Source organism: Ambystoma mexicanum, chromosome 9 (assembly GCF_040938575.1).
Source record: "Ambystoma mexicanum isolate Mex_15411 chromosome 9, UKY_AmexF1_1, whole genome shotgun sequence".
NCBI lineage: Eukaryota > Metazoa > Chordata > Amphibia > Caudata > Ambystomatidae > Ambystoma > Ambystoma mexicanum.
The window spans coordinates 1114333224-1114360003 of record NC_090931.1 but is presented as its reverse complement, the minus strand read 5'-3'; the positions used below and the strand labels follow the sequence as shown (position 1 = coordinate 1114360003).

Genomic DNA, 26780 nt, shown 5'->3' with positions numbered 1-26780 from the left:
AGAGAACCACTGACCACCAGAGAAGGGTCTGAGACCTGAAAGCAAATATGAGAGTATTAGAGGAAATCTTCCTCACCACAGTGGGAAAGAGAGAACCACAGACCACCGGAGAAGATTCTGGGACCCGGAAGCAGATACTGAGAGTATTAGGGTAAATCTTCCTCGTCACAGTGGTGACAATAAGTCCACTGACCACTAGAGAAGGTTCTGGGAAACTGAGCAAACAAGGAGAACTTCCCAGTTGCAGTGACAGCATTAAGCTCAGTGATCAACAAAGAAGGATTTGGGACTTTGCTAACAACAAACCAGAGTGGCAAAGTGCATATCAAGCTGAAGATTGTGAGAAAGAACTGTGCCAATTAATACCGGCAGAAGGGAATCATTCTCCTGGGCCCGAACTAGGAGTTGTACTTAAGCTGCTAGGTGAAGGGAGTCATTACCGTAGCCTTCTTATGAACTCTACCAAGTAATACCAGGAGATGGGAGTCATTCACCTGGTCCCGAACTGGGAGTTGTGCTAAAGTTACCATGGGAAGATAGTCATGCCCCCTGGCTTTGTTGTGAACTGTGCCAAGCAATGCCAGGAGAAGGGAGGCATTCTCCAGGTCCCGAACTGGGAGTTGTGCTGGAGATGTCAGGCGAAGGGAGTCATTCCCCTTGGCCTTATTGAAAACAGTGTAGATATACACCAGGTCAAGGGAGTCATTCTCCTGGATATTAACCTTTTTTAAGGGCTGTGTGAAAATACAAGCCAGAGAAAGGGAGGCATTCCCCTGACTTTTATGTTGCAAGAGAACATTCTTTTAACATTATCGGAGCACCAGAGAGGCAGTCTCCTGGAAAAAGCAACTTTCTGTTAGATTAACCTTTAGTTATAGTGTGAGGGATACAAGTAGGTTGTGGCACAGGATGGTGGAGTTTGTTTTGGTGGGCATTTTGAAGGACCCGTGAGTATTAGTTTTGAGGCAGGGGAAACCCCTCAAAGATAAGGATAGATTGTTTTTTGATACTGAAAATAAATGTCTGTAACCACCACTATGCCACCTTTGTGTCAGCTTCCTTCTTCGACACCCTTACAGGTGGCATCTCAATCTCTGTCATTGTCGGTTGATGCTGCTCTGGATTGTAGTGATTTTTTTCCTACTAGGTAATTGCTGGTATGTTGCCCCTTTCTTCGGTTGCAGTTGGTGGATGTTTTGATGGGGCTGTATTAGCTCATTATAAATCTGATAAATCTTAAACACTTCCCTTTGCCCTGGATAGTCAAAATGCAGTTTGGGTTTAAAAAAAGTTGTTTTCTTTTCTCAATGGTCTTGTGTTGTCCTCTTCTATACATCTTACACGGCTATTCGTCTTTTGTGGATTTGGATTTTCTCCATTGATATTCTAGGTTGCATATCATCCTTTATAAGGAGGCTCATTCCCCATTGAAACATGTGTTCTTATTTGGGTACTTGATTTGATTCTTTAGGTTTCTTTGGGGCAATGATGTCCAAGGCTTTAATAATGTCTTTGTTCAAATGTTTTCGTATGGATGAGAGGTTGTTTATCGTAGGTTATTCTTTGGAGGGAAGATTTCATTGAAGTTTTGTTTGTTTACTTTATTCTTTTGGCTTATTAGGATTTAATGTTTTGGCTTCTGCTTTTTGGCTAGGCTGTGTATGTATTGGTTTGACGGTCTCCATTTTCTCACGTGCAAGTGGCGGTCTGACCAGGATATTTCTGCAAGAACCAGCAGTATTTAGTATAATTCCAAAGGAATTAATCATGTTGAGCATGTGATCCTCTTTATGCTTGGGCTTTTCTACCTAGTGGTCGAAACATACGTGGTTCAGGGTCTCTGTAAATAAGATGGTGTCAAGCTTTGCCAGCTGATCGATCCAGAGGTTGATATCTCCCAAGATGAGGATTGTATTAGCAGTGCGTTGAATAGTTGCCAGCAGGTCTGCCAATTCCTGCGAAAAAGGTTTTTTTGGGAGGTTGTGGATAGTTTACCACAATGATGGTCACTGCGGTATCATTTCTTTACAAAACGATGAGTGCAGGGTGTAACAATTATTGTTATTCTAGGTGTCTTTAAATATGTATTCATGGCATCTTGTTAGTCCTGTTTATGGTGAGTGTGGATAGAATGGAAAGGATGGTTGTTGTGAAGTTCTCTGTGAACCATACTTACTCCATCCCTAGCGTGTTTCACTTAATTGTACTCTTCAATACATTGGTAGGTGGTGGCGCTTTTAATGGCTGTTGTGCTGGTGATTGCACTGATGATTTTATATATATATATATATATATATATATATATATATATATATATATATATATATATATATATATATATATAAATATATATATATATATATATATATATATATACATATATTCATCTGTATTTTTCGACTGCACAGGTATTTTGATGTTAAAGTGCTGGCAGAACCCCACATTTGGGCAGCCTAAATGACATGCCTTCCCTTTGACTGTGGTGTCAACTCAATGGGAACATCGTTTTTTGGTCTTTTTATTTGCATAAAAACAGGGCCTTGGGAAAATCGTTTTGGGATGCAAGTAAATAAATGGGAAATTTCGATTTTCACACTCTATATTCACTTGGATGGCAGCATTTTATGGTTAATTATTTTGGGATTATGGACACCCCCTTATGTACCGAAAACAGGGGTTTCAGAAAGGTACAGTCACCCACATATTTTATTGCCTGTACTGGCTCTTACACACTGGGCATGAACCGTGTTAGTTTCGAACTCTAACAACAATCATCCTGTGATTTTCTATATGGGATAAACTTATTTAACTTCATTTCATATGCGAAGGATCTACACAGCTTCCCCCCTCCCCACAATTTAATGGAAAGGAATAAGGCAGGCAGTCCCCAACACAATTCAATTTAAATGGATAGGATGATTTTCTATAGTGGAATTCATTTGAGTTAGATTTAATAAAATGTGCCAATGGTCTCTCCAGTTCCACCACCCTACCCGTTATGTGAGCTGGAGATCAAGGCTGCAGATTCCCCCCCACACTATGTTGGCATTTGGATGAATCTACTTTCATGGGAGGCCTGGCCAAGGGGCATCCGGAGAAACAGCAGGGCTCCTCTGAGGACTGAACAGATCTGCCCCAAGGCTTCGGTCAAGTGTAGTCTCCAGCAACCAGACTTCCTCTGGCTCTTCAAATGGCAGCCCCAGCTAGCTTCTATATTTCTCAGTCTCTGTCTCCCATGAAATGTTTAGGCTTGGGTAGTTCTCCCTGCCTCTCTGCAAGCTCTTCCTTGCTGTGGGATGTTTTTATCCACGCATCCAAGCCCTACCTCAAAACTGTGCAGTACTGACATGGAAAACATCATGATGGCCAGAGCTTCCCAGAAAATGCACAGGGAAATGCATGAAGAATAGGCTGCCACTCATTTTTGCCGATGTTATGGGCACAGAAGGACACTGCCTAAAACCACCATTGGACTACCCACACAGTAGTCTGAAACCATTGGGAATGGCAATGCTGATTGCCAAAAGCAAACCCATAACTGTTGGGAATTCATTTTCTTAAATCCCAAAAAGGGGTGCAGTACCAGTACTCACCACTATCAGAAAGCCGGCGTTTTAAAACCAACAGATTTTGTAGAAAACTGAATAAATGAACCCAAGGCAAGCCAAAGAAAGACTTACTGAGAGGTGGATCCAATGTAAAGTCATATTCTGAAGTGACTTGAAGGTTTATAACAAGACTGGCTGAGCTGTGGATTTCAGCAGTTTAAGTAAATTTGGACTGAAAGACACTAAAAATCTAAATGTTTAAAAAGAAATGAGTGACCTACTTTTGAGTGTCACATAGGCTGCAATTGTTTAAATGTCATAGTTTTAAACTTAGAATCAGCATTCTAGCTGCATATGTAAAAATGTTTAGTTTTATTTGAATGCAGAAAACTGGGGAACAGAAATGACATGTAGCTAAAAACTGGCTTAAAGAGATTCCAATTTTGCCTGGCAACTACCCCCCATCAGGAGTGAAACTTGAGTCACAGCTGTGTTCCCAGGCCTATCTGCCTTTTGCTGGCCACACTAAGGATATGCCATCTCTCTGATAATTGAATTAAGGGGAGCCCCCACAGAATACAGGAGCTCTGAACAATGCAACCCCCTTCACCCAGGCAGATGGTTTATTGCAGATGTCGTAAAACAGCTTCCTCTTGGCAGAAGCTGGGAGGGACAGGGTCTCTGAGCTTGGCAGAAACTGGAAAGACTGGTTTCTGTACCATGTGACCTGAAAAGACACACCCCTGCCAGCCAGAATATGGGTTTAGAAAAAGATGAATAACTCATAGAGCGGACTTGTGAAAATTATTTAAATGATACCATAATTCCTGTGATTTTTCTGCCCACATTTTAAGACGTGTTAGGACCCGGTGGTATGTTCAGGGGGTTTTAGCGGAAAAGAGGATATTACTCAAAATGTGTACATGTGAAAAATCTGACACTTCATCAACTAATGTCCATACTCCTTGCGCACATGTGTGTAAATTTGGGTTAATGTCCGAAATTGCAAAATCAGTTAAAAAGTGCAAATATTGCCATTTCTGAATGCAAGCCCCCAGGAAGAGCAGATTTGGACAGGGTATACCTCCTGTGATATGTGAAGGGTGCATGTAATTTTAAACAAATGTGTACCTGTGCAAATATGTTTTTTTTTATCAAATATAGATTGTGTGCAATTTGACAGGGTAGGATCCTCTGACCCATAAAACCTACAGCATCACTCTGACTCACAGTTCCTTCCCCAATCATGGGAGAGGGGAGAATTGGGCCAATGGCAAGTGGAGAGGGGTAGAGCCTAGTGATGCTGCAAACACACCCATTTTAAAAACAGATAAAAGCAGACAGACACAGATAGGGACCTTCAAATCCATTTGCAGCTGGAAGCTCTGCCGGGAAAATCCATACTTTACCTCCCTCAACCTTCAGAGAGCAGACATAGAGACTTCAAATCTATCAAATTTCCAGAACCAGAGAGAGAGCAGAGATGACCCAGATCACTGTTAGCAGAACCAGAGACCCAGACCAGACCAGCAGAGTAGAGCTGACCCAGACGCTGTGCGCAGAGACCGTCCGGGGCGAGTGAAGAAAACCTGACCAGATCCGTGGCGAGGCCCATTCTAATTCAAAAATATAGTGTGAGTACCTAGCAGAACTGTGCAGAACCAATCTCTTAGTTAAAATAATATAATTCAATCCTATTTTAATCTAAGTAGAACTGTCTCCTAACTGTCACCTGTCATTTGTAAAGCTGTCACTTGTCATTTTCTAGTTGCAAGCTGCACTTGTCTTTTAGAACTTTAAAATTTCAAATCTGAAAAACGACCTTTATTTAATCGCTCATATCTCCGTAACCGTTTGTGCTAGAGACTTGCAGTAACTTTCCTCTGTAAGCTGGGAAACGTGGCTTTCTACGAACCTAGAACCGCATTCCTACCCCCGATACTTTTGCCGCAATCGCAAAAAACGCACTCGCGAATTTTGCCGCGATTTGCAAATTTCTCCACGTGTGAAAACAGAAGATTCTTTGCTTTCCTTGCTAAAAAATTCGTTTGCCTCTTAAGAACCATCCCTGTATCATTGCTAGAGTGAGCCTGGACTAATATTAACTTGATACCACTCACCCTGAACCTCTAGAGGGAATTAAAAGCATTTTAGCATATTTTTCACTTCATTGCCAGCACATATAAAAGCATTTTGGGCCTGTGTTTCCAACTTCTGTAGTCTAAGCTTGCTGGGGTGAACTGAATTACATTTGATTGCATTTCTGAGAACTGTGTGCTTTCCTTCCATTTCCTTGCATTGCATAAAGGGGGGAGGGGATTGCCAGAGAAAAGTGATTACATTGTTTTGTTGAACGCATATTGAGTATTTTCTGTACTGCATTTTCATTCCACCTTGCATCCATTTGAAACCATAAAGTATTGTTGTTATCTTATCCATCCTATAACCACTCATCATTGATTATAAAGAAGTGTGCTAGTGCCAGACTATCCATTATTGATTACTGATCAGATTAAGTGTGATATTCAATTATTAATTTATTATAAAGCGTGATATATATATCTATTGTTTAAATTATCAAATAAACCTTTAACTTGCAAAACAGAACTACTTCTTGGCTCAGTGGGGTCAGGAGGATTCCAAGAGAGGGGTGTTATATAGGGGTAGTCATCCAGAACGCATGAACTGGACATAAAGATATATCAATAAGGGTTTCCATTCAGTATCCCAGACTAGGCATTGACTTAGCTGTAGTGTTGAATTGAATCCTCTTACATTGCAAGAGTCCAGCAGTAGACTAGCTCCATCAATAGAGTGGGAAAGTCAAGGTAAAAATCTAAACTCCAAAGAAAGTTCCCAAGACTCAAAACGTCAAAGAAAGATCTCTTTCAGATGGAAAACCAATCTATTATAGGGCTGGTGACACTCCATTATTATCATAATTCCTGAGGGAGGAGAAAGATTCATCATCCCAAATGACAAGTGGGTTCAACCTTTAGTGTTGTTAACAATCTAACAACATGGCACCTACTCTAATTTTTCAGATAACTGCAGGCACATACATATATTTGAATTCTATATTGTATAGCGAGTCAGAAACACTAATCATATCTTGGCACGACCTTCCTGGGAGGAGCTATCGGTTTTATCAATTTACTCCTGAGCCAAAATAGTCACAAATCTGCCCCATCCTGATTGAAATCTTACTTCCATAACCTATCACTACACCAAATTTCCATTCCCTCAGAATTATGAGAAGGCCGGAATCGTAATTGTCTTCATAACTCAACTTGTATACATCACACAGAGTTCATATTTACATGATGCCAATGGGCTTCTTGTCCCTTTAATATGAGTCTGGGGTGAGCTCACTGGGACATACGATTCTCTTGTAATTAAAGAAAATGTGGCCCAATGTTAATCATATGGCAAGGCATCACATGTGTCCCTCAGGTTCACATAGCCCCCACCTGTTCCTAAATTTCATTTCTCCATCGTCACCTGACACAAACATCTGCTTATCTGTTTCATACACAATGTTTAATCATCCATTAGTGGCTCTGAAGCCATTTCTTGAGGTTAAGGCAGTCCTGTTGGCCACTAATGCACTCATTTCTGTTGGCCACTAATGCACAGTTTATGGGGAGACCTGACCTTAAAGGTAATTTCTGCTGGCTAAGTTATCTGCAACTCCCACAATTTGGATCTACTTCTCTATTATTTCTTTGTAATTCTAACTAAACCAGGCCTGCTATTCCTAGGGGGCCCAGCCCAAGTCTTGAGTTCAAATTTTCAAAGCCACAGACCTTTCAGTTCAGTGGGGAAACACCAGATGCATCCATACTTCAGAAACTACAGCTTTAAATCAACAAGATGTGCTTACATGCAATATTTAACATTTTATCTGAGTATGTTGTTTATCATACAATCTTTCTTTACATACGGTTTGGACAGATACATGTTCCCTTTAGGCATTATTCACACATAGGCCACAGTTACATAGAAAATCCAACAAGTGGGCCTTTCCATTTGAATGTCAGTTTATTTGGGAAAAGTGTCTTTCTCTGAAATATGTCACTTGTCTTCACTTTTTAAATGTGTAAGGGAGGAAGGGTAGATTTGATCCCCCCTGTACATTTGGCACAAAAGAAACCTTATACTCTTGCAATTGTGGGGAGACGTCCTCCTTGCCCTTCCCTGGTTACAGTGGAAGCGGGGCTACTGCAAGACACATTAGGATTCCATTTTGTACATGAGTCGACTCCACTTTTGAACTAGGCTGCATCCTGAGCCCTGCAAAGCCTCCTCTCGCCTTCTGCAGTGCTGCGCAACGCGCACTCAGAGAGCCCCCACCACCTCCCCCCATGTCTGAGCCAGCCCAGCTTCTTTCTCACGGTTGCTCTAGCGAAAATTGTTGCAAACAGAAGCTGTATTCTTCTATCCTTCCTCTGAGCTCATTGCCCTGTGTGTGACTGATGATGAATTTTAATTGTGGCCCATTCGCCTCCACAAACCTGATCATTCTCCTCTCACCCCCACCTTTGGAAGTTATTGCTGGTTCCACCTTTTGCCTCTCCACGGTTTCTTTGATGTAGCAGAAGTGTGACCCTTCCCCACTGACCACCCTAGAGTGCCCCCCAATATATCTGGTATCATGTCATCATATATCCCGCCTAAAACCAACACCTATCAATTCACTCACTCAAGCACTCGGGTGTCATGACAAATAAATCTTAGATCAAGCCCACTGATAAGACACCTGGGGGGCCAGGCCCTCGTACCCCTCACGACTACAAAGGTCTGTGGCCAGAATATGTAAATGCATGTCTTCAATTTATAGGTGTTCCCATATATTATTATGTGGTCTGTATTCTATAGCATTCATTGCATGTCAGGATATAGCATGTAGTTTAGCTTAGACAGAATGACCTCTTCTTGTGGAACCGACCTGACCTTCACACCACCCAGATGAGCCCAGCTGACAACGTGCCGTGCAAAGTAATAGCCCTGCACCAACCAATCGTGTGGAGCCGGCCCCTACACTGCCATACTGAAACTTTGTTGTCCACCAATTCCAATGTAATTTGATGTACCTATAGAGAACCGTCAGTAGTGACGATTCTAACACATATAATGTACTGCATTCTGTATTGTAAACCAGAGAGCTCTCGAGGCAGCAGAGTCTTCTGCATGCATATATCTTGAAAAAACATTGTTCTCCTCTCAACCATTCTCTTGGTCTCATTCCCTATTGGGGTGTGTCCTTATTATTATTATTTGTCTATAATTGTATTTTGGGGAGGAGCACCTTCAAATGTAAGGCACAATTCCTCCTTGGTATTTTTCACATGCCTATCATTTCAATGTATATTTTCCCATGTGTACTGCTGCAGTTTTCAATCTGTCAAAGAGGTGCCCTTTTCCCAGTTTACTCGAAGTCAGCATCTGCAGCAACACGTGTTATTTTGTATTCATTGGGCATATCCATCAGTTTAAGCTCTCAGGTAGACTCCCTTTCACCTGAGCACCTGTCCATTTTAGTGCAGTTGGCTAGGCCCATTTCTTTCCATTTCACTAGGCCTTATGTCAGAAAATCACAGTTTTGTACTGGGTTTATATTTCAATGGAACTCCACATTAGCCAGCTTCACTCTCACAATAGGGCCTAGCATGGCCTCCCCATTTCAGTCACTGTGGGCTGTATTTCCACACCCCAGTGCGTAGTTATAAAATAAACAGGTGGTCACACTTAGCCATATATCATAACATACACTGCACTATTTATCTTTGGATACACACAGTGGGTCATGTTATATACCAAGTGATCTTTGCATGCAGGAAACCACCAGGATTAGTACTTCAGTATTTTTGTGTCCCCTGCTTGCTGTTTTCAACTTTTGCAAAACAAAGCGCAAAAGAAAAGAGTATAAACAAGTGAAATCTCCTTTACTACTATGCTATGTTTTGTTTTTTAAAAAAGTGAATGCTGCTTGCAAATGGAAATTTGTAGATGGCCCTTACAATGAATTCCCTTGTAAATGCTAGCTAAAAACCGGCAGGCTAAAAGCAGGCCGGCTAAAAACATGTAGGTTCACAATAAAGAATTAGTTTTACGCCTGCATGAACATCTCATGCAAGCGTAAAAACCATGCGCCCTTTGAAGGCGGAGGAGGAATGCCCAGCGTAAATGTGAAATCTGTTTTGTTCACCAACTTTACCTCGAAATGGGATCAAAATGCCCAATAGTGTAAATGTGAGTCTTAAGTGGCTAATACATTGCTTTTACGTCTTACTTTCGTGGTCTGGCCACAGAAAAAAATAACAGAGTGGCTCATGTACAACAAGGGCATAACGCAACAAACATGCGTAAAACTGACATATATTGGTAACGTCACGCCATATTTTCAATCATTTGTATGGCAGAGAGGAGGGGCGGAACACAACTCACGTTTCCAACACCTGCCTTCCTCTCTGTCATGCAAATGCTGAAGTATCTGCACCAGCCTGGATGTTCATGCCAGTGCAAATGCTGGAGATCTCTATCACCAGATCACCAGCATAAAGTAGGCAGACCCCATAGGGATCCATTGTACACTCTGCCTGCCATACTCACTGCTCGCATGTCGGGCAGCATTTATTTGTAATTGTGAAGACTGCTTACCATGCATGCATTTGGCTGTTTAAGTTGCAGTGCTTACGTAACGACGACCTGCTGTGAAATAACAGGCTTCATTAATATGAGCTGCCTAATGTCTGCGTATCATAAGATACTGAAACTCTGATAGTTACACGTAGATACAGTGACTAGTTCTCGTCAGATGGTCATGCTGAGGTAGTCAGCCTTACATATTCACACTGCGCTGCTTACCTTCATCTACTCGCACAAGGTTGAATGAAGGCATGAGGTTTGACACAGAACCATCCACAGCAAAATGGAAATCCACTTGAGCAGTACAAAGACTGCTTCGAAACATTTAGATACGAAAAATCGTGTAGGCAGAATAGTAAAGATTTGGGTAGGCAGAAGGGACAGAAAAGTGTTTGATATAAAAATCAGACTCTACCAATACCTCACTATCCTGAACAGGATCACTAGTGATGCACAGAAATGATCCCTTGCCATTATCTTGTACATGATCACCACTGATCCATATAACTGATCTCTCACCAAGGTGCCGAACAGTATCAATGGTTATCTACAGTATTGATCCCTTACCATTAGACTGTACAGGCTCACTACTATTCCATAGAACACATCCCTTACAAGTATTCTGATCTGGGTTGCTAGTGATCCATACAACTGAGCCCTTACCGTTATGCTGAACAGGGTCACTAGTGGTCCATACAACTGATTCCATGCCAGAATAGGCCCCTTTCATTGGATTGTATAAAAAGATAAGTCACAACTAACATGCCCATTATTAATGGACACGCACGCGATATAGGGTGCTTCAAAGTATGCAAATGTGTAATCACACGCCACTACAACAGCTGCGAGTCACCAGAGAATACTATGCAGTGCTGAAAATAAGAATGGAACGTGCTTCACAGTAGTAGATCTGCCCAAAGTTCTGTTGGCAAACTTGAATACAAGTTAAACCTCTGACTACCTGTCAGGTCACAGAGTATACAAAATGAAGTGACTGTTCTGCATGACATGTTAAGATGTTGTGTGCATTTAGGGTCTGCTCGGTGTATTGGCGTGGGATTGCAGTGGCGGGAAGCATGCCACACACCCAGTATTGCATTCGGGGATTCGGACCCCACTGTACCTAATGCATTCCCTTCAAGCCCCACATGTGGTAGGCAAGCACGCATTCATGTACAGCATCACCCACGCATTCATATAGCACACGATGACATGCAGAGCCTTTTAAAGTTATCATGCTTCGGCGCATGTTAGTCACTCAGCGATACTTTATTTCGGCTTTTGTGCCATAAGAAGTTTACATGAAGAGAAAACACAGATTTAAAATACTGGCAAACAAAACACAAATCTAAATAACATTCAAATTCTACACATCCGGTATTGATAAAGTGCCAATAGTGCCACATATGTATAGCAACAAAAGATCACAATTCATAAAAGGTTTGCATGTAAGGAAACACTAAAAAGTAAATAGCGTGCAAATTCTGTGAATGCATTTTGGGAAAGTGCCAGAAATGCAGATATAGCAGCACAGGTAAACAGCTCAAAAGAGAAAGATTCATAGTTTCTTTACTTTTTTCCAATTAAAGCAGCGCCAAAAACGCCCTTCTTCTCTTCGCTGCACGTTTCAAGAATGTTAGCATTGTCCAGCCACCATGAACAGACAGGAATGACCCAGGCCCCGGGCCACATGAAATGCGGAACGATATAGGGTCTGGGAGTTTAGGCGCGGGGTGGGGGGAAAACGGCACGAAAGCGTAGGGAGGGGCGTCCGAATGGCGCCACAAGAAACAAAGGCCCAGGAAGGGCAGGAAACAGCACCTGGGTAGGTGCGAAATATAACAACAGGAGGTCAGGGGGTAACCCGGCCGCCCCCAGGAAGGAACAAAAGGCCGGGGGAGTATAAGTAAGCCTGGAAAAGGAGAGGCGGCACAAACCAGGTAAGAGCTCATCTCCCTCGGGTAGGCTCTTGGTACCTGGAGAAGGGAAAGGAAAAACGTTGCCACCCAACCCACCCTACAAGAGAAACGGAAGAGGAGGGGGTGTGCAGGCAGGAGCCAGGACGCCGAGTACTCCTTCGGTACACGGTACAAAAAGAGGGTGCAAAAGTGGAAGTAAGAACGCCGAGTACTCTTTCGGTACACGGTCCAAGAAAAGAAGGAATCAGCAGTAGAAAAGAACGCCGAGTACTCTTTCGGTACACGGTCCAAGAAACGTCGTAGGCGGCATGTGCCCAGGAACGAAGGCTCAGGGATAACAAAGACTCAGAAGGAGCCTTGAGCGGCTTCGGAACTGGACACAATGTGCCCAAAAGCATATGTATATGTAATAATTTGTTATAATGGATTTTCTGTAAGAAAATAAAATGCCTACGGCCTACAAATTTTCCATACACACAAAGTTGTCTGTAATTTATTATTTAGGTAGGGATCTGGTAAGAGCAGCAAGGTGCACCCACACTACTCAGCCTAAGAGCAAAGCCCTTATTTGCGAGAAGTGAGCTGACCATAGTAGCTCTAATGTAAACCTGCGCCGGCAGAAGAACCTGCCATGGAGCAGACCTTCAGCAGCAGCACCGCACAGCAGACATGGACTCTCCTCAGTGGTGGTGGAGCACTCCCAGGGGCAAGCAGCTGAATCTTGCTCCAGCTAGACATGACCGTTCATGAATGTGGTCAGACCAACCTAGGTACTGCTGCATAGGGACGCTTCTCCAACAGCCGTGGAGGGGAGTTCAAGTTCATTTCTAGGGTAAGTTACCACCCGTGCAGTCAGACGTTTACAGGGCTTAAAGTGCTGTGGCGCATTAGTTCTAGTGAGGCTATTTTTTGACATGTTTAAACCAGGGTATGGCCAATGTGGATCAATTATCTAGCAAAGCACTGTTAAAGAATTGAGTCAAAGTAGCTTTTGGCCTACTCCTAATTCTTAGCCAATGCAGGACAAGCTGCAACAGTAGGTCATCCTCGATAAAGTTGACCCCAAGTTCTTGGTGCACCGCATAATTAGGTGCAAAGTGTGGGGGATCTACAATGTTCTATAAAAAAAACTGTTTTCAGTAACCTGCAATGGGGATAGATTCCCAAATCCCCAAAGCGAGACTCCATAGTTTGCCACTGAAAGAGTTGCTTTCACACAGTCTTAAACTACCCCCAAGGAACTGGCACAGGCATTGGTATCTCTAGAAATCTATATTGGGGTTCAGGGGTGACCCATGGGGCACAAATAGGAATAGAGAAGCAATGTGAGGTTACACACAAATAAGGGTCAACGGATAAAATTGGTTTAGCATATTTTACCCAGCTGTTTGCATTTATTGAAAAGGTGACGTTATGCAGGATCGGAATAAGGTTAAGACAATAAAGGGTTTGCAAGTTCTTATGCGCCCTAAAAGGTAACTTGTGTTCAACAGTTTCATAAACACCCTCAAAAAAAGTCTCAAAGTCATTTGATATTTCAAGTGTTTTACTGTTTGTTTTTCATTGAACACATTTTACGTTCATTTGTTGATGTAGCTTTAAATCAGTTAATGAAAAAGTACCTAACAATAGGCATTAACAGACCCCCCACTCTACCCCTTTATCTTGCACCTTCAATGACCAACCCGAGTCAAATTTATATATTACAAATCCAGTTCAGCCATCTTCCATAAGTGCCCACTCAGTGCTTTGAACAGATAACCCATAGCAATAGTGGGTACCTCCCTTGTCTAAGTGGCGTATTAAGTGTTAATGACTATCCAATGTAATGCTAATGTAATTTGGTCTTGTATAGGGCATCCCTGCAGGGGTGTGAGAGGAATCCACCAGAGTGAGCACATAACTACGTGCCACTGCGACACCTTTTTTCCAGCCCCTGTTTAGTCCTGGAAATAACCCAACAATCCGGAGCAGTAAGGGCAGCCTGCAGCCCTAAAGATGTGTTGTCCTACAAATTTCGTAATCACTCACCATTAACTATACTGGATAGGGCAGATGGGAGTTATAGGCCAAAACATCTGGTGGGTCGCAGGTTGCCCACCGCTGGTCTAAGGGAGTGGCTATGGGGCAAATGTTGATTATTTACGCTCAAGATGTCCCCTGTAAGGGCTGGATTATTCAGGTCCTTGATTTCAGTACACTTCATTCGGTATTCTTGCACAGGAATTGTAATTTTAGTTTCAGGCTATGAAGCCAGGTTTATAAGTAGCAGAATGCAATGTGATGGTAAGAACTTGATTAGCATCTCACACCTGACATGAGCTAATTTGAGAGGTTCTTAAACTTCCCACTGGGTTATACATGTATGATAATCACTGGCTCTCCGTCATTTTGGATGCAGGGATGCAGCTTGTTGATATGCATGAGGTGCACACCTGCAAGAGACTACACCCTTTAATGAGATGACATCGCTCATTATTCAGCCGCCTGCTAGCATGCACTCAGCAAGAGACTACGTGCTTTTTACTCGAACAGTGTTCTTTAACTTAAACAGACATCACTCATAGCTCAGCCTAAAACAATATGCAGTCAAAACAGTCTAACAGAAGTGACAGCCCCCATAAGTCTGAGTACATGGGAGTAAGAGCGACTGGAGCAAGAACGGCACTTTGCCCTGTACAGATGTTTACAGTTGCTTGTTGCATGTCTTAAATGAGACTGCACAATCAGCGTGGCTATTGGCTTTAAACCCATGTACTTGAAGTGCACCGGTGAGTTGTATGGTGATTTGAGCCCAATTGGGGATGCACACCCAAAACTGAATCCTTGAAAGTCGATTAATATGTTCTAAAGCAGAAACCTAGCAGGGTACCTCAGCCGGTGGAGTGACTGCTGCTGTGATGTTATGTGCTTCAAGCTTCCTGTAAATGCTATGGCTTTTTACAATTCCTCCCAAAATGTATGTGCTGTAAAATGCACCATTTAACCAGAGGAGGTGGTGGGCTGGTCGCTTAGAGTGGGTATGAGGGAATGTATGCCCCCATAAGGAAAATCAATAGTTGACTCCAGTGACGCCACAGCTCTGTTTCCTAATAATTTCTGTCAGCACAATAGAAGTATTTAATTTCAATTGAGCAGTTTGATAAGCCAATACATTAAAAGTATACATTAGAATAAAACGTGCAAGGGAGGGGGTACAAGAATGGCAGGGGGTTGTGGGAAGTATTCACAAAAAAATAAATTCAAATTAAACAAATCAATTGGTGTCTAAGTTTAAGAAATATGTTTCATTATGCCAATTATATGATATGGCATTCATAACGCGCCTATACATAAGTGTTTCAAGGCGCGATGAGGCGAAGGAGAGGGAACAGAGGGAAGGCAGAGACAACGATCTTACTAGGCCAGGTGACATTGAGATTGCGCAAGTGCAGGGGAGGGGGAGGGGAAAAGTGTGGGGCTAAGGGAGAGGGGGCAGTGCAATACATAGGGTCAACAGTAAGAATAAATAAAATAAATAAAACAATAGGTAATAGTGCGGCCAGCTTGTGGTAAGTGCAGACATCAAGTGTCAAGGGATGGGGGCTGTAGGGATACAGAAACAGCCACCAAGTGCAGGAGTTGCCTGGGAGGCAGTGCAGGTGTGCAGCTGGCGGGGAAAGGGACCTGGGCCCGAGATCAGAGGGTAGCCGCATGACCAGTGTAGTTTCAGCCAGTAGATCAGCAGGGAGAGGAGGAGGAGAGAAAACAGAAGCAAAGTGGAAGGTCTTGAGGTGCTTCCAGAACCGAAGATGGTTCTCCTCAAATTTCAGGGAGACAGGGAGGCTGTTCCAGAGGGAGGCCCCAGCCGAAGAAAGATATCTACCACCAACTTGTTGCTTGGAGAAGCGACTGACCCTGAGGGAGTTGGAGGCGGATGAGCGAAGAGCTCCAGAAGGAAGGTATTTAGGAAGAGAGAGTTGAAGGTATTTAGGCCCCAGGCCCCAGAAGGCCTTGTGGACAATGCAGAGGGTTTTGAACTTAATCCTTGCAGCCACTGGGAGCCAGTGCAGAGATTTCAGTCCTGGAGAGATACGATCCCTGGGCTTGAGGTCAAGGACAAGTCTCGCAGTCCTGTTCTGGATGAGTTGCAGAGGGCGAAGAGTAGAAGCAGGCAGATTAGAAAGAGGCTTTTGCAGTAGTCCAGCCTAGAGAGAACCAGACCTCTGTAGACAGTGTGCTTCGGAGAGAAGGAGAGGAAAGGAAGAAAACCTCTGAAGAGGTTCAGATGGTAGTGTGACTTCTTAGAGACGCCAGAGATGTGAGGAGAGAAGGAGAGAGTGGAGTCGAAGATGACCCCAAGATTTTTAGACTCGCATGTGGGCGAAGGAAGAGGCCCAAGAGAGACCGGCAGAGGGTGACAGGAAAGGAGGGAGCAGGTGTGCCGATAAGGAGAATCTCAGTCTTTCTGGCATTAAGGCAGAGATCATTGGCGGCACACCACTCCTGGATAGCAGACAGTCAGAGATGAGAGAAGGAGAAGAGGTGGCCGAGGGGAGCCTGAAAATTAGATGAGCGTCGTCCGCATAACACTGAAAGTTGGGACAGAGAGCGGCAATGCGGTGGGCAAGAAGTGTCAGGTATTGGTTAAAGAGCCAGGGAGAGAGGTTAGACCCCTGAGGAATACCACAGGTAGAGATAGAGGAGAGGAAGGACCCAAGTTGGACCTGGGAGGGTCGAAAGGAGAGGAAGGTGGTCAGCCAAGCCAGGGCCTGATCGGTGATACCCAGGTTATCACAGAGAAGGTTGAGCAGGATGGCATGGTTGACCGTCTCAAAGGCAGTAGAGAGATAAAGTAAGATGAGGACACAGGGGGTATTGGAGTCCAGGTTGGAGAGCAGGTCTTCAAAGATGTTCAGGAAAGCAGTTTCTGTACTTCTGGCAGCAGTGAAGCCAGAATCTCTGTCGGCACCAAGAAGAGAGCTCTCATCCTAGCCTGCATCTCTGCAGCATCCAACATACAAATGTCTTTTTATTGTTTTATATCAAATTGTAAGCAGAGTATTTTAGCAAACAGCCCAGCAAGCTGCCCCCTGCCCCAATGATGTCCATGGCTCATCCCCATATCCCAGTGGTGTCTGTTTCAGGACAGATGAAAGGACAGGCTCAGCAAAGCAAGAGGCCTGTAAAACGAGATTACCAGCCGGTCCGTGGAGCGTCTTTTAGTCTGCAGAAAAGTACCCTTTGCCAGAGGTGGGAGAAAGGGGCAGAGCATGAATTGGGAGGGGCAGTGGTCCCCATGCAGGCGCCCTGCTGCATGCACCCCCATCCCACGCCTGCCAGGAAGCAGCTCCTGCTGCTTCCGTCTTCCTTAAAGGGGTTGCGGTTGTTGAGCAGCTGCAACAACATTCCTGCGACCAACCCCACAGAATGTAAGGCTGAGCAGCAGGCACTCCACGCGCCAGCCCCGGCAATAGCAGGGCCTTGCGCGGATGCACCTGGGGCACCCCAGCCTCAGAATGCACCCTCCCCAGGCCCCCACAGCCCCTGCTCGGCCGGGCTAGACAGGCCAAGGAGGCTTGCCCAAGTGCTCCCTACAGCCCGCGCATACTGCCTGCTGCCGCCGTGCTTATCTACACGTGCACCCTCATAACAGGATCGGGCGCGACGCCGGGGCCAGGCCGTGTATTGGAGAAATTAGAAACAAATGCCGCTCCTTCCGAATGAAAGTTACAGCCAGCTAAGGGGGCCACACTGCCAGTCCCCTTAGCTGGTGTGATAGGGGGTGACGTGCGCCGGTGCCCCTCTATGGGGCTGCATGCCTGCATCGATATGACTGACACACATCGAGATGCCTCTGCATTGTCTGTTAGTATGTGGCTTTATACACACACGCACACATTGCTACATTCCTGGGCAACTGAGAGCAGTACCGCACCGGTGCTGCTCTGGTCCCATCACTTCCATGTTACATAAACTGCTGGATATGGGTGCCGCCACCAGCAGCATCGGAAACAGCACCCCCCCTCCATCCCCCGTACCCCCTGCACACCGCTACCAGCAGCATCCCCAGCCCCGCTGCCGGCGACCCCCGAACACTGGCACGGCAGGGTGCACGGTCCTCCGCGTGAACCATTTTGCAAGCGCTGCAATACATTTTGCCACTACAGGGCTTTTTTCAGTGCCACACTCGGGAAATGGCAATGTGGCGAAAACCTCAAGGGGGTAGTGCGGGGATTGTTTTTCTTAAATCCCGCATGCAGTATTAAAAAACACACACACACTCAATCATGAGGCTAGCGAAGCGGGTTGAGGTATATTCCGAGCACAACTTGCATGCGATCCACTTCAGAAAAGCAGCACTGTCTGCAAGGGACGTTTCACTAAACAGAAGCGTATTGAATGGAGAGGATCCACCTCGTAGGCTGACTGGAAACCGAACCCACTGGAACACACCGCAGCCCAGAACCTTGTGCTGGGTAAAACAGCATGCAGCTTGCCCATTGCAGCACCCCCAGCCCCTCTCCCCCAGGGTACACACATCTTGGCAAAGCAGGGGTACACACAGCCCTCTGTAAAGAATGGTGCATCGCAATTGTACAAGATTCTGTGGCAAAACCTGCCTCCCCCCCCCCACACATCGCTCGGCTCTGGCTGATTACAGCAGGTGAGCGCGCTGCATTCCTCGCCAGGCACCCTGGGCTGCAGCAGTGACACAATGCCGCCTTCCAGCTCCCTGTCCTCGCTACACAGTCACACAATCCCAGGATGTGCTTACCGCCTCCGAATCGTCAAATCCATGCAGGTACAAATTGTCGTACATGGAGGTCTAACAATCCACAGCAGCGCTCAGTGCAAAAATGGGGGGGGGGGACTGCAAAACCGCGGCCAGAGGGGGGCTGGAGGAGGGGTGGTGGTGGTGGTGGGAGCAAAGGCCTGCACGAAGGAGCTGAGCCGGCCTTGTCAAATGTCCGTGGAATCCCCGGCCGAGATAGCCTTCATTCACATTCTAGAGGGAAGGTTACCCCTAGAGGCTGTCCAGACCTGGCATCTTATCTGCCTCGCAAGCCCAGGAGCACAACAGCAGCGCCTTCCCCGAGCAGGCACCGATGACAGAGGCAGGGGGGCGCCCTGTGATTGGCTGAGCCGGCCTGCTTCAGTCAGCGGGAAGAGCATCTCGCTTCATAGTAGACGAGGAGACGGGGGCTCGCTCGCGCATTCCTCCGGACCCTCCCCGGCCCGGCGACCCTGGCTGGGAAGCTGGAGGCACGCGTCCACGGCGCCCTACACCGCAAACCATTTACATGGCATCATAGACTACAACAAACGGTGTCGGGCGTTTACTATAAGCGATGGAGCTTTCCACGCAATGTCAAGGGGAACGGATATTTTCATCAATCAATGCGCCAAGACGCCTTCAAAGTATCAGACCTGCGCTAAGCGAGACTACTTTACATCAAATGGCAAACCTACTTCTGATGCGGCCTTTCCTTTAGCACAAGTTAATGACCCCGCAATGCCCCACTCGACTAGGAGCACACACCCAAGGTGATCAGCATTGTCACACGCCAGCACGGGACACCTCGGCGCACCTTTCTAGAATCAATGCGCATTAAAGCAATAATCCGCAGTGGCTCTAACCATTAAACAGAAAGAATAGCCCGCAATCAGGCCATTTCTGGAAATATCACAACCCTATTGTCAGCTAAACAAGAGAGCTCGCCTGACCCAACAAGACCATTCAAAGCCACCAGTGGCAAAGTCAAGTGCTTTGGCTTTTGTGATGGAAACTATTTGTCAACATATGCCGGGATACTCACAGCACACAGCCGGTATCCACAACAGATGCCAGGGAGTATTCTCATCAAATGCCCAGTTCTAACGTCATATACCAGGTACTGACACCAAATGCCCGGCACTTAGATGCTCTACCAGGTATTGCATCAAAAGGCACAAGCTCTCATTACAGGCAAGCATTGCCTTCAAATGCCTCACATGCCATTGTACAGATATTGCCATCAGATGACAGGTACATGTATCATATGCCAGGTGTGGTCATCAAATCCCACAAAACTCCTATCAAATGCCAGGTACCCGCACCACTGCCAGGGGTTTGCCTCAAACATCCAGGTACTCCACAAATGCCAAGGACTGTCAATATTCGCATAGGTACCAACACACTTTCAAAGAAATGCCATCAAATGCCCAGCAACTCAGAGAGTCACCAGAGATTGCCATCAAATGCCCACATACTCCCAGGTATTGGAAGGATGGGTTGTCATTCAATGCCCACATGGTTCCGTCATTAGCAGAGATTGCCATCAAATGCCCACACAGCCACACCACAGCAAAGGATTGCCATTAAACGTCCAAGCAACACAGGGGTGTGGCCCCACTGACGTCTTCACCCAGTATTTCCTTAACATCTCCAAGTAATTGTATTGTACTGTTGACATGGATTGCCGCCATATTTCCAGCCACTCAGTGTGTTTTTCTGGGGAGTCATATCCCCAGGTGCTGCCATGCACTTACCTGTTCCCTCCCCAAACGGCACCTCTGGCACTTCCTCCCCCTTGAGGAGCCTAATAGCACTTACCCTCACCACCCCCCTTTTTCCCTTTTTTTTCACTGCACTTGCACGCTCCGAATGTCACAAGACATTAGGACTGCTGTCTGTTTTCTATTTCTTCACTGCCAATTTCATTGTTTATTTGCTCCCTTGTTCCCTTCTCTTGTGCCTTGTGGCGCTTTAAAACACTGTCTTGTTGTATAAGTGCCTTATAAATATCCAATAAATAAATAAAAACAATGGGGGTGTGGCCTGGGCTCATGATGTGAGGCTGCGTTCGAGCAGAGCTCCTGCCGAGATCCTTCAAATATCCTGCAAAACTCAGAGAAACAAGAAGATTTAAGCAACTACAAGCATACCCACGGGCACCAAAACCATTTCCCTGGCCCCTGAGCCAAACGTGGTCAAAAATCAAATTGGAAGATGGCAGCGTGGGGGACAGCGAAGTTGGGCCCCTGCGAATCCAAGATGGCAGACGCAGCGCTCCGGAGGTGAAGAGGAAGAGCGACTGGGGGAAGAGGAGACGAGAGACAACGCTGGGCGCCCCAGCACAGAGGACTGGCGGTAGCTGGAGGCAAGGTCCCGCACACGGGACAAAACGAGGAAGCTAGGCTACCAGGCTGCCACATAAGCTGAGGCGGACCAGACCCGGATGACGAAGCAGCGGGCAACCCCACCGAGCTGAAAAAACACTGAAGCGGGAAAGCAACGGCTGTTGCACAACAGCACAAGAAACGGACGCCCGGCAGAAAGGGAGGTCAGAGAAAGAGACCACCAGGAGAACACGGAGAACAAGGCAAGCAAGGCGGCGGGAGATCAAGCTTGGTAATACGCGCTTGGCACGGCAGGGACTCGCAGGGGGCTCTCACACTTGCGGAAGGCAAGCCGTGGCACCTAGTGGCGCAGAAACAAGAGACGGTGAGGCTGTTGGGAAGACACCCATAAACTGTGTTAATCTGAGTCAGTGGATACGAGGCCCGGCCACAACATCAGGAAACCTGTAAAGTAGCCGCACAACAGCGCATGAAATGGGCGCCCGGCAGAGAGGGGGCTTGAGGTTAGACACTACCAGGGGAGCACGGATAAGAAAGCAAGCAAGGTGGCTGGAGATCAAGCCTGGAAGCTTGCGATTGACACTGCAGGGACCCAAAGGGGGCCCTGACACAGGTGGAAGGTAAGCCGAGACACCTAATGGCACAGATACGAGAAACGATGAGGCTGTAGAGAAGGCTCCCGATACACTGTACTAACTTGTGCCCGAGGACACAGGGCCGGGCCACAACACCGGGAAACTGGTAACCTCGCCACGGCTGGCGGGTAAACAGCGAACAGCAAGGAGACCCAAGCTGAAGCCGGGGGCCGGACCAGCGAGTCAAAAGCAGACAACAGAGACAGGAGACAAACGCAGTGGCAGCCGCACACAGTGATTTGGACACGACCCCAAGGGCATAGCTCAGACTTGGGGCACCAAGCATAAAGGTGACACTGCTTGAGTCCAGGAGAAGGGTAACAACGATCTCCCACGTTTGGGTAACTGCAACGCAACACGAGCACGACATAGAGGAAGACCTACACAACGCAGGCAAGACACACAGGAACTCAACAAAATAGGACTGAGCCCCAATAGACTGAGACTAGAAGCAAGGAAACAGACCCAGGGACACGCAAACGAGAAGCCCAGTGGCAAGGCACCAGACAGTTCTGAGGGACCCCCACACGGGAGAGGCACTGACACAATCATTGGTGCGTTCACCACACAGACTGCACCCACTGGAGAACCAGGTCCTGGTGAAAAAATGCCCTCAACAAAAAACAAAAAGGAATCAACGATCATTGATTCCTTCAGTGCTGCCAAACATAAAGGGCAGCCACAAAATGCCACAGAAACACAAACCACGCAGCCAGATAAAGTGGCCACCCCCAAGGAGGATCAAGTCCTGGAAGACATTGCAGCTTTAAGATCCTTCATAGACACAAAAATAGATGAGGTCAAAACTGATGTGCAGCTGATGAAGCAAGATGTCTGCAATCTTACGGAGAGGGTCACGATGGCCTAAACAGAACTGAAAACATAAGCAGAAACCACCAGAGACTTAGAAAAGCGGCTGACGGAGCTAGAAAGAAGGAATGCGGCACTGGAGGCCAGGGCAGAGGATGCAGATGGGCGCGCTTGGCGCAACAACGTGCGCCTGCTAGGAGTCCCGGAGGGGATGGAAGGATCCGACCCTACAGTCTTTGTTGAAAATCTGACACTGCAGGAAATTGGGGCAGGAGCACTGTCACAGGGGTTCGTAGTAGAAAGGGCACACAGGTCCCTGCAAAAAAGGCCGCCGCCGGGCTCACACCCTCGCCCCATCATATCAAAAATACTGAACATTCGCGACAGAGAGACCATCCTGAAAATTTCCAGAGAGGGTGGGGAGATCCGCCGGGATAACGCCAACATAGCAATCTACCCGGACTACACGCCTGTAGTGCAAAGGGCAAGGAACTCATTTGTGCCGATAAAGTTCAAACTCAGGAAACTAAACATCAAGTACATGCTGATGTACCATTCCAGACTTAAAGTACTTTACAAGGGACGAGCAGTGTTCTGGGAAACGCGGGCGGCGGCTACAATGTGGTTGGAACATAACAACTTGGATGACGGAAAGGAGGCAGTGACATGAGGAGCGGCCGGGTCAGGAAAGAATTGGGGTAAGAGAGGGACACACCGAAAGAAGGGCCTGTGGGTGAGCAACTTGGAACAATGGAGTACTTTGTTCTGTTATACGGCAGGAGTGAATTAGGAACCTCGATCAGAGTGAACAGACACACCCCACCAATTGTTAGGAGTTGGGCAGTTGCTGACGCACCACAGCCCGCACACTGAAGCCCGGATGGGCCAAGCAGATGTGGGGGCACTTGAGCACCGCCATGGTAGCGTGGCTGCTGAACGCAGTTTTTCAGTTTTGGTTTGGTTTGGAGTTGGTAATGTTCTGAATCCTACACAAGATGAGGTATGTGCCAAGAAGTGCGCATGTGTTGTAGTGTGCGACTGGAAAGGGGCGAGGGCTGTCTGGGGTGTGAGACAATGGGCGGGGTTAAAACCGGGTTTGAGACCGAAGGTGCTGGAGGGCCGTGAGGGGGGACCCACACATTGGGATGGCCAACAAAATTAAAGTATTTGACGTGGAATGTCGGGGCCTGGGAACATACATGCGCAGGAACCGGGTGAAACCCTTTCTTAACAGGAAAAGGATGGCCATTGCGCTGCTCCAGGAGACCCACCTGACGCAGGAAACTATGGGGGCGGTGATGGATCACTGGGATGGGCACTGCGATGGTGCTCCCTACTCAAGATATGCCGGGGGGGGTACACATCTGGATAAGCCCAGTGGTTCCCTTTAAACTACTGAGATGAGAGGCAGATCCAGAAGGCCGGTATCTGATAGTAAAGGGATGTGTGGAGTAGGTGGAAGTTTGCATAATAAATTCGCATTTTCCTAATCATGGGATCCCAAAACATCTAGATGCACTGGGGCCAAACTAGCCCAACATCGGGAGAGTTTTTTCATATGGGGAGGAGACCTCAACTGTTTTAGGTATTGGGAGCTGGACAGGTCTAAACCGATAGCAACCAGAAACGATGCAGCAACTGGGGCACTAAACGGGCTGGTAGATGCACTGAAACTGGTAGATGTGTGGAGGGAGCTCCATCCTACAGACAAGGGTTACTCGTACTTCTCCTCGCCGCATACCCTACACACAAGAATTGATCATTTGTTTGTGGCCAAAAGCCACCAATCGCAAATAGACTCGGCACAGTACTTGGGCAGGTCAATATCAGACCACTCACCGCTACTGATGACTTGGAAAACACAGGGCACCAGGCCACCCATGACGTTGTGGCGCATGGCACACGACGCCCTGACGGACCAGACTTTCACGGAAGAGCTGCGAGACAAACTGGTGGAATATATAGAGAAGAATGTAGGTAGAGTTGAAAGATGGGGCACAGTCTCGGAGGCAATGAAAGTGGTGGTGAGGGGAGAGGCCATTGCAGGAGCGGGGGGCCTACGGAAAACACTAAGAGCGGAACTTGAAAAAATGGAGGATGAGATTAAGCACAAAGAGTCCAACGCAGAGGGGACACGGGAGGAGGAGAAAGAGCAGAGCTGACACAGTTGCGAGAGAACTGCCAAGAAGCATGGGGGAGGCTCCCCAAATTTGACTATTCAGTGAAAACCGCCAAGGCACACGCAGAGGGAGACAGGCCAGGCAGACTGCTGGCCTGGCTCTGTAAAAGGGAACACCCACGACACCAACCACGGAGGTCAAAGATACAAAAGGCACAGTACACAAGACAAAACAGGAGATAAATGATACATTCTGGGACTTTTACTCCCGTCTTTCCAGCCATGACCAATACCTAGATGCCGGCATCTGGGTCGGAGGAGTGGGACATTTGCTATCACTCTACGCAGATGACGTGCTGCTATACGTAAGAGACCTGCATCTAAATGTCCCAGTGATCTTAGATATACTTGATAACTATGCCAAAGTGTCAGGAATCAGTTTTAGCAGATCCAAATCCTGCATATTCCCGATAGCAGGGCTGGCGGGGAGGAGAGTCAGTGAACTACCAGTGGTGGGTCTCAACTGGGAGGTGGATTCGTTCAAATACCTAGGGGTAAACATAAAACATACACCAGAACAGATGCACGAAAACACGGCAAAGGTGGTGCAGGGCTTGAGGAAATCCATGAAATTCTGGTCTAAGCTGCCACTGTCACTATTAGGCAGGGTAGCCATCACCAAAATGATCCTCCTACCCAGATTCTTGTACTTCTTCAACAACGTGCACTGTTACATTAAGGTGTCTTTTTTCCGATCACTAAAAGTGCTGATCTGAGAGTTTTTGTGGGGCACTGCCCGCCACAGACTCTCACTAACAAAGCTATATTTACCATACGACAAAGGGGGGGGGGGGTGAAATTGGCAAACCTGGAGAGGTACTACCTGGCAGCCCAACTCAGTCATGTGGTTAAATGGCTGGCGGACGAGTCCACCTCAGAAACTGGCTTACTGCATCACTTGGTGGCCCCCATCAAACTAAAAGAAATACTGTGGGTAACACAGGGAGGCATGGAACACACCCCAATGATGGTGCCACTGGGAAGGAAAATATGGAGGAGGGCGCAAGCCTTGCTGAAACTCGTAAACCCCTACTCACCGGAGGTGCAGATAGCAGCAGACAAATGTAGAGATAGCACAGACATGGCGGTGGTGAGAAGATGGGAGGGAAAAGGAATATATACGTGGGGAGATGTATATGAAGACGGGGCCTTCAGTGAGTTTGATTCAATGCAAGAAAAAGAGGAGGTGCCGGGTGGGCAGTTTCTCTGGTACCAAAGAATCCGAAAGGTGGCCAAGGAAAGGTGGGAGGGTTGGCCAGAAGAACCACAGGAGGAATCACTGCTGACCCTGATGTGCAATCTGAACGATGGCTGGCGGCCGATTTCCAGACTATACAGCATGCTAATAGACACACCCAACCCCAAGAGCACAACATTGAAAGAGCAATGGGAGATAGACCTGGGCACAGACATAAGGTAGAGGGAATGGGAGATAATACTGGGCTACCCCAAAGCAGTATCGAAGAAATCACCGCTTCAAACGAATACAACTGAATGGGCTGTACTGCACACACATGACCCCGCACAGGATGCCACATTCAATAAGAATACGAGTTCATATCCCATTTTGCAGAGGCGAGGAAGCTGATCTAATACACATGTTTTGGGGGTGTGGACGTGTGAGAGGATTTTGGGCACGTGTGGAGCAAGCCTGCAGAGCAGCTGGAGTAGCAAGGTATGAGTTGTCACCAAAAAGAATGCCTGCTTGGGGCCTACCACAGAATCAGCAAATACAAGCATGTGATTAGGTTTATGGATATGGCATGCGTATTGGCCAAGAGAACCATCACCATGTCCTGGAAAACTGCTGGGGAGGCCACAATACGGGAAATGGCGCAGGGAATTCGAGAGGAGGGCAGAGGCAGAAACCAAAGTGTGGATGGTAGGGGGTGATACTGCAGGGAAAACTGCACGCATGGCTAAAATCACTGGGTTTTAC

General features: G+C 46.7%; 1 protein-coding gene across 5 annotated transcripts in view; it reads right to left on the bottom strand.

Annotated features, from left to right (window-relative positions):
- CACNB4 (calcium voltage-gated channel auxiliary subunit beta 4) overlaps positions 1 to 26780 on the bottom strand; it is a 1461524-nt gene that overhangs the window by 747274 nt on the left and 687470 nt on the right. Inside the window, exon 1 of one of the 5 annotated variants that reach the window (XM_069616455.1) lies at positions 18873 to 19269. The exons of the other annotated variants lie outside the window; for them this stretch is intronic. Within the exon in view, the coding sequence (XP_069472556.1) occupies positions 18873 to 18917 (45 nt within the window). The 5' untranslated portion in view covers positions 18918 to 19269. Of the gene's footprint in view, positions 1 to 18872; positions 19270 to 26780 lie in introns of those variants that run through there. 5 annotated transcript variants of the gene reach the window in all.